Source organism: Buteo buteo, chromosome 6 (assembly GCF_964188355.1).
Source record: "Buteo buteo chromosome 6, bButBut1.hap1.1, whole genome shotgun sequence".
NCBI classification, from domain to species: Eukaryota; Metazoa; Chordata; class Aves; order Accipitriformes; family Accipitridae; genus Buteo; species Buteo buteo.
In genome coordinates, this window is record NC_134176.1 from 8,998,019 (window position 1) to 9,006,573 (window position 8,555).

The window sequence follows — 8,555 nt, forward strand, 5'->3', positions numbered from 1 at the left end:
CAGGGTTTTGTTTGTTTGTTTGTTTGTTTTAAAGAAAGGCTTTTTAAGCAGAGTTAAAATGCATTCACACCAGAGCAGCTTTAATGGGTACACACAGCGAGGGGGGCACTCGGTCTAGCAGGCAAGCACACACCAAACCGCAGAGTGCATTTTGTAACATCATCCGGGCAGGCTCAGAGGCTGTTTGTTTTCCCCCTTTGTCTTAAAACACAGTTTGGCAGCCCTCAGTGGCCAAGCCATCCCCTGGAGTGTGCAGCTCCCTGCCCAGGAGAAGCAGCAGCCGCCCTCACAAAGACCTCAGATGGTCTTTTAATTCGGCAGCGATTTAATTGCAGCTCTTGCTCCAGGACAGTTTCAAAGAAGACAGCTCAAGGGTCCTGACTACAAAGAACTTTGGAGCGGGCATTTTGACAATAAACTGTTCTCACTATTGTTCAGGCTCCCCCTTTCCAAAGGCAATGACTCAACTCCACCAGGACTGGCAGGGAGCCTTCAGCTTCTCAAAAAACTGGGTAACGAGATTACGGGAGCAGCTCGCAAGGCTTTCGCTCTCCGCTGCAAAAGAAACCTCTGCGCTGTAAGAACTTCTTCGTGTGCCTCCTGATTACTCTTAATCATCTCTTGAGGAATGGGTTGGAGCCCATCTGGTAGGAAGCCTGGCGTATCTTGGGTGAAAAACTAGAGAGGGACAAAATACGAAGCCAAGAGGAACACGTACAATTTTAAACCCCTCTTGGATAAGTTATTACTCTTCAGATATCAGGTAATGATAAATGAAAGGCAAAAAGCTTGCGTTTTACCATTTTATGGTGGCTTTGCAAGCAGAGAAGAAATAACACATTATATGTTTGCTCTTAGCAAATATACAGATTGCAGTATTTAAGAAGGTATTTGCTCCAAGCTGTTTATAGAGTCAGAAACCATTTTCACTGAGAAAATCCATGTGTGCTTTTTAATCCTGTAAGTACTTAGATTAGGATGTGCCTCCTCTCTGAGAGGAGAGGACACTTCTTTGCAGTTTTCATTCCTCCTTGCAGAGAAGACAGTCTAACAACGGGACGTGGTCCTAGAGGGGCATCAAAATTTATCTCTGCTCATGCAGTAGCGGTTGACGAGGAAGGAATGAGAGAAAAGGCATGTAAACCCCTTGAGCCTAAAAGTAAACGTAAAAGATCGTACGGATGAGGACTCCGGGGCTTGTCAAAGTGAAGGTTGCCACCCCCACACCAGTGCCCCCAGTTCCCTTGAAAAGACCAGCCTTATGGCTCCCGCATGTATTTACGCAGAGATTTATTAACTGCAGTTATACAACACGAACTTCAGGATTCATCTCCTTGAGATATTTATTTTAATTAAAAAAAAACTGTTTGGGAAACACAATACATATTTCCCTCTACATTTCCCTCCATCTAGTTTCAGAAGAGCAATTCTGTGGGATACAAACAGTCCCAGGGCCCACGCAGCGTATTAGACAATGTTTAAACCTCACACCCAGCAATACAGTCTTAACTCTAGTAAAGCAGAGCGGGAATAAGTTCACATTTACGAAAAACATAACCGAGACACACGGAGGCTTCCAAGGACTTAGATGGGAATTAGCTTGAGTTTAAAAGTTAGAGAGGTAAAAAAGCAAGTACACAAATCACAGTACGCAGTTCTTCACAGTTATCTCAGAGGTGACAGGAATGGTGGTTGAAGAAAAATCAGCTGCAGAGAGCAGCCGCTCACGAGGTGGAAAATGCCAGAATATCCAGAGTTTCAGCGTGCGAAGGCTACACAGGGGGAGAACTACTCTACCAGGATCGTATCAACGCTTTCTTGGATGAGATCCGACTCCAGTATACATTCATCTAAGTGGTCTTGGGATAAACTGGAGCTCTTCCCCACGCTCTCACTGTCACAGTAAGGATGAAACCTGGGGGTCGCGGGGCTCTCCAGCCGCTGGCAGCGGCTGTATTTGTGCTGTTTCCCTCTGTGCATGTACATGTGTTCGAGCAGCTGGCTCTTCCGGAAGAACGTGCGGCCGCAGACGGTGCAACTGATTTTTCTCTTTCTGGAGAAAGAAAAGTTACAGTTCAACTCCACCGGTTCGTGGTCCTTGGAGATGAGGGAGAGCTGGCCGATCTGCAGAGGCTCCAGGTCGCTGCAGCTCGGATGCTCCAGCTGATGCTCGTCCTCCTTGAGGAGGAAGGCCCCGAGCCGGCGGCCGTTCCCAGCCTCCCTGTCCTCAGCCAGCGGCTGCACCTCCCCGAGGTCGCTGCTCTCCAGGATGGAGGCCGGCACGCCGAACGGCAGCGAGCCCGAGACGTGGGTGTGCAAGTGCTGCCGCAGCCCCCCCCGGGAGTCGAAACGCTCCCCGCAGTAGTGACACAAGTGCACCTTGAGGCTGGCCTTGGCAAAGATGGGGCTCGCTCCCTCCGGAGAAGGAGGGGAGCGGCTCTGGGACACCACGGGCTCCGAGTCGCACCTCTCCTGCTTGATGGAGACGGAGAGCTTCGGGTGCTCTTCTGCCGGCTTGGCGAGAGCAGCGGGCTGAGCGGAGGGGCGAGCGACCTGCTGGTCCAGGGAGCTGTCGTCCAGGCCGATGGCCAGAGAGAGCTGCAGCTGCGGGTGGTCGCCCTGGGCGGCAGACCGGCTGCCCGCCTGCGGCAGACTCTCCTTCGCTGCCAGGCGTTCCTTCACCGGTTTGTGTGCCGTCGAGATCTGGATCCCGTACAAGTTGGAAGACTGGACCGGCTCTGGGGAGAACACTTGGTTCATCTCGATCGCGATATGGGAGAGGTGGTCTGCGTGGAGAAAACGGATGCCCTCCTCCAGTCGGCTCTGGCTGACGGTCTGCTTCGGCCCTTTCCCGGTATACATGATATGCAACAAGTAACTAAATATGTCGGGCTGGATGTCTGTGGGCTGAATCTTTATGCATTCGCTGAAACAAGACAGATGATTAAGTACATACGGGGCCCCAAATTACCGCCCTGACCCATTACCTGCCCACTGATTTGTGGCGCTGTTTGCTGCGAGAGGATGCGCAGTGCTGCCTGCCTCCCGGTTCACGAGCAGCGCTCCCTGCCAAGACCTGCAGAAGCACCTGTGCCCTGTTTGCACTGCAAAGGGGCTGAGCGTGTATTTATCCCTGCGATTATAAAGACCGTGCGCACAACCGCGGCCAGGGATGGCGAGAGCGGCCAGCTCCCCGTCACCCCGTCACTTGCACGCACGGCACCGCAGCGATGCCATGTAAGCTACCCATCGCCGGTGCGTGCTGCTCCAATAATAGGAGGCAAAGAATATTTGTGCGTTTAAGTAATAAATTCAGCTGCGTCTACTGTGTAATCTTTATGAGCTTTGCACTCAAGTGTCGGTAAACAACATCTATCGGAAAGGAAGTTAACTGATCTCACTTCCAGCCGAAGGGCTACGCGGCCAATGGCTAAGAATTATCTTGCAAAGGTGCTGGGGGGCCACGACCCTCAAAAAGGACGGGGAACGGAGAAGAGTTTGATGACGAGCAGCAAGCTCCAGGTCAGAGGCGAGATTAGACCTTGGCACCACCGTCGTTGTACCTGCAGAACCACTCCTGACCCTGCTGGATGAAGCATCTGAACAGCAGCTTGAAGTGAACTGATGATCTCGGTCTCAACCCTTATCTGCAAGGGTCTGAAGCGCAGAACTGCGATAAGGCTACGGCTTCTCGATTGCTTCGAGCCCGTGGATCCTGCCAGAAGTGATAGTCCCACCCAGCAAGCTTGCCTACAAGCTAACTCAAAGTAATGGCACGCTGCGTGTGGGCAGGAGGTACCTGGGTATCCCTAGACGGCAAATCCGTGAGGTTCTCACTGCAGGAGGACTGTGGTACTTACATGTTTATTTTCTGTGGTCACACAAACGTCTCATCTCCAAAATGAGGGGCCTGATGTTGGCATATGCTGACTAAGAGGGTGGTTTTAAAGGACAGCACATTCTGGACTGGGAATGTTTAGAGAGCCGAGGTGTGTGCCGAGTTAGGAAAATATTCTCAGGCCAGCTAACATGCCCACTTATGCTCTTTTGGACTTTAATACCCTTAGAAAGGGGAAAAAGCAGGAAGTTGAGCAGAGCGGTTAAAAGGGAGGAGAGCTGTGTGTCCTTACCTCGTCTGATGAATAAATATCATCTTAAAATAGTTTGAAAAAGCAGCGAGCACCGCTCTGTGGGCTTTGAAGTAAACATCTCCAATGGCAACTGTGCAGTCGCACAGAAAGCCAAACTCCCGCTGCATGTTCAGCTGCTGGAGGAGGAGGACGCTGTGGCCGGTCGTATCCATGGCGTGCCTGAGAGCGAGAGAACAAGACGGTCACCTCGTGAAGAAATGACGGAGCTCCCCAAGGCTCCGAACGTGGGGCTCCCACCACCGCAACGAGACGGGCGCCCGGCACGCAGCGCGGCCTCGCGAGGCCTCTTCCCTCCTCCAGACGGATCCCTGCGCCCACGATTTTAAGGATTTCTCCCGCCGGTGCCCAAACCCACGCTCAACGAGCTCGAAACCTTCTCCGTGACTTTTCCACACGCCGGCCGCAACCGGAGCTCTTTCTCCCACAGATGCACGACACGCTCCGCGCTGCACCGGCGCTAACTTTAAAGCCCTCTCGCCTTTTCCCACCCCCCCTCCCCTCAGGATCGTGCTTTCTCCTGCCCCCCTAACCGCGCTCCCCCGGCCCTGGGGGGGGGGGGGCAGAGCTAAACGGGGCCGGCGGCGTCGAGCCAGGCGCTCACAGAGGGAACCCTGTGCCGCCCAACAAAGCCCCTATTGTACCGGGCTGAGCCGCCCTTACCCCGCACCGCCCCGCCTCGCCTGCGGCCCCTTTGCAAATAAAAAATGCTGATATCTGCTATTGTTTCAGCTCAAAATTATTGCGGGGGGGGGGGGGGGGAGGAGGGAGGGAGCAGCGGGGGGGAGGAGGCGAAGCAGCCTCCCCGGGGAGCGTAACCAGCGCCCTCCCCTCCCCGGTCCCCGTCCCCCCCCCCCGCGGCCGCTTACCCGCGCGGAAGCGCAGCGCTGGGCCCGGCTCGGCACCGCCCGCCCCCGCTGCCCGCCCGGCGGATGGGGTGGGCGCTCGCCCCCCCCCGCGCTTCCTGCTGCCGCCCGAAGGGGAGGCGGGGAAGGGGGGGGGAGAAGCCGGGCTGGCCGCGCCGCTCCGCTGGCGGCTGGAAAAAAAAAAACAAAAAAACAAAAAAACACAAGTGAGCGCGGCCCCTTGCGCGGCTGCTGCGCGGGTGGGATTTTTTTAATTTTTTTTTAAATTTTTTTTTTTTTGAGGTGGGGGGTGTTTTCCTCTAGGGTGCCAGAGACCTCACCGTGGGCTCTGGGGTGGGCTTCGCTTCTGACTTCAGGCGGTGACGGGGTGTCATCTGAGCACCTCCGCTCTCGGTCTAAGTGTTTTGCTTCGTTCTGTTCTGTTTGGACAAAAATGCTCCGTAACAGGCGCCTCGCCGGTCTGCCTGCTCCCGAAAATGGACGCGAAGATACGATCTGGCTCTTTCACCCACGTCTGCGGCCTAAGCGCTTTCTTCAACCACCGGCGAATCCTGTGGACGCACCGTTTCTCTCTCAGGCCTCCTCCGGTCTCTTATTAATTTTTAAACCGAGGGTTATTTTGGGCGAGAGCAGCCGCGGCTGGGTGCAGCGGGGCGCAGGCGGGCAGTGCCACCCCCACCCCGATCTCCCGCCCTCCGGCACCTGCTCCCGGAGGGTTCTCCCAAGCCGCAGCTTGGGCGTCCGGTACAATCTTTGAGGCGCCTTTCCCATGAATTTTATCAAATCGCCTTCCGAACCTGTTTAAACTTAACAGTCCCTGCAGCCTCCCGCTGCCACCAGGTTGATTTGATGGCCGCAGGTGGGCTTTTTGGGTGGAAAAGGCAGGGAAAATGGCTGTTTGGGTGCTTTCGCCATGCTTTTGGTGGAGTTTCAGAGATCTCTCGCGCCCACCTCCTCGGTGGTGTCTCTCCTGGCTCAGGGCCTCTGCAGAAGACATTCGGTGCCGTGGATCATCCCTCTCAGTTTTCTCTCAGCATTCGATACTTCGCAGTTCGTTTTCCTATTGCGTTCCCATAATTGCGATTTTTTTTAATTGGGCTGTTCCCAAATCCTTAGGGCAAATAATGCCCCTGGCCCCCCAGAATCCGACAGTTTACAGGGCTCTTTCCAGCGGTGCCTCGAGGCAGCCTGAGCGTGGGTGGAGGATGGAGACAGGCTGAGAGAAGACAAAACGTAGGCTCTGAAGCATTTTGCTTCATGCGGTGTTTGCTGCTTAACCCACTGACCAGTGCAGCTTTCTCTTTTTCCATTGCTCTATGTTTTATTTCTTCTATTTTAAATAAAAAGCTCACAGGGCTCGGGGACCATCTTTCCTTCCTGTGTTTGCGCAGCAGCAGGACGGAGGGTCGATGGAGCTATAATCCTCCTGCTCCTATAAATATCGGTAGCCGCTTTTTTTTCCCCAGAAAGGTTGGTAGTAGGCGGCTCAAGGTTTTGTACTCTGTTCTGGGTTATTTAACATATTTATTAACCCGCGTACAGAGTGAGTCGTTATTTGCAGATGGCATGTTATTTATTTAAATGATTAATTATTTACATGTTATTTAGGTTGACTCTGGTCCAAAGAGGACTTTGAAAGCTTCAGAGAAACTGGAGCCAAAATGATGGAAGTGATGATGAGACATGAAATTTGGTGTTTCGCTATAAAACACAGGCGATGATATCATATGCCTCAGCAGATACAAAGTGATACAGCCTATGCCGATGGGTCAGAAAAGAGAACAGGGCATAATCACAGCTATCTTCATGAGCGTTTCTGCTCGCTCCTCCTCTGTGGCCAGAAAATAATAATAATTAAAAAAAAAATTGGAAAGGCAAGTGTGGCAAGAGGGCACCGAGAGAATGGGGACTGTGAAAAAGGGGGACTGCCTTCTGCCCCGTCTTACCGGAGGCAGCAGAAGCTCCCAGCGTGATGCACGTGGGAGGGCTGGGACGGAGCGAGAGGCTGCGCAAGCCCCACATGGGTGCTCTTTGCTTATGCTGCCCTGAGATGTGTAAGGAGCTGCAGAGAAAAAAAAAAGACCCTTGAACCATGAGAAAGACAACTTTTCGGTGTGATTTGAAACCCACGACCGTGTCAGCTTATGGAGGCCATTTATTTCACTTCCTATAAAACAGGAAAACCTACGACAGAGTTGTACTGTGGGGGTCCCTCCATCTTTCGCCGGGGCTGGTGCCTTATGGCCACGGAGGTTTTTTTTTTCCCTTGGCGCTGCTACAGGCATCACACCCCTGAGCTGCGGCTGCAGCGTAGCGGAGGGGGGGGGGGGAAACAAGGGGATTTTTTTGAGAGACATTTTGAAAGCTCCACTTTTATTCCGTAGTGGTTAGAAAAGTCCCCAGACAGACCCAGGAGGAAGGGGTGAGGTCCCATTTGGAAACTAGGATTCTATTAATTGGGTTTGTCCCGTTTGCTTTCTCAGTCGAGCGATGCTTCAGGAAAACCTTGGGGGTCATTGAGGCAGGGATTGATGCTGGTACATTTTAACACGGTGGCATTTTATTTTGTTGCTTTTTAAATTTTTTTGGTTACTTCTGTCCTTTTCAAACTTGTAATCAAATCTTTTAACTTTGCTACAATTAAATTTTCCCCTTCGGCTTGTCTGGAGCTAAGAGGGATCTTGGGTAGTTGCAGCAAACATAAACCCAATCTCTGTCTCTAGAAACTGCGTCTGAATGAAGGAGCTGTGCGGATTAAACACTTCCGATGCCTGCGCTGAATGACAAATGTCACTTTGGGGGTGGAAAAGTCAAGCGGCAGGACCGGGAGGAAAGCCTGACCTGGCTTATGTTTTCTCGCAGCCCCGTGGCAGGTAGCGGAGGGGCCGCCCGCAGCTTCAGGAAATCCCATTTGCTCACACGGGCCAGTTCAAGAGGAGCTGGATGTCGTTAGGCAGGAGAGGTCCAGAGAGCGATGGGAACAGGGCCTGGGAAAGCTCCTAGAAAGATGAATAAAAAAAAAAAAGCGCCATCCTTGGGATCTGTGATAAAGCATGGCAGCGGCTGCCAGCCCCTCTGCGCCCTGCATCATCGTCAAACTCCAGGAGGGAAGGCGGTGATACTACCGTGTGAAATTGCAGCAGAAGGGAAATACTTTCTCATGCGACTTGCAGTTGTTTTTCTTGCAACTTGCAGTTAAACTGCCGCACGCAGGAGGCCGGTAAGGCTGCGGGTAGGAACCTCCCAACGCTGGGCATCCATCCACCTGGGTAACCCAGACCTCCCCGTTACCGCCGCTCGCGGCTGCCGGGAGGGAGAAGGAGCGGACACCCCGTTCTGCGGGGCGAGAGCCGCAGCGCGGGGAAGGGGCGGATTATCCGGCCGGCTCCGCGGGGGCCGGGCCGGGCCGGGCCGGCGGCGAGGGTCCCGGGTGGGCGCCCCACGCCCCCGCTCCAGGTCCCCCCTCCGCGCGCCGGGGGGCTTCGCCGGGGGAGCGGGGAGGGGAGGGTGGGAAGCGGAGGGGCCGGGCTTGCGGCACATG

The 8,555-nt window shown here is 53.8% G+C and overlaps 1 protein-coding gene across 4 annotated transcripts; it reads right to left on the reverse strand.

Annotated features, from left to right (window-relative positions):
* Nucleotides 1–1,331: 1,331 nt before the first annotated feature.
* Nucleotides 1,332–6,370, reverse strand: ZBTB25 (zinc finger and BTB domain containing 25). 4 transcript variants are annotated; one of them, XM_075029671.1, is made up of 3 exons: nt 5,335–6,370; nt 4,131–4,310; nt 1,332–2,926 (listed from the first exon to the last, which is right to left on the reverse strand). In XM_075029671.1, exons 2-3 carry the CDS (start codon nt 4,301–4,303, stop codon nt 1,789–1,791), a joined length of 1,311 nt encoding a protein of 436 aa, XP_074885772.1. In that variant the 5' UTR covers nt 4,304–4,310; nt 5,335–6,370; the 3' UTR covers nt 1,332–1,788. The 4 variants fall into 4 exon arrangements, with proteins under 4 accessions (XP_074885772.1, XP_074885768.1, XP_074885770.1 ...); XM_075029667.1 differs by having other exon boundaries at nt 5,018–6,370; XM_075029669.1 differs by lacking the exon at nt 5,335–6,370 and adding an exon at nt 4,812–4,981.
* Between the last annotated feature and the right edge of the window lie 2,185 nt (nt 6,371–8,555).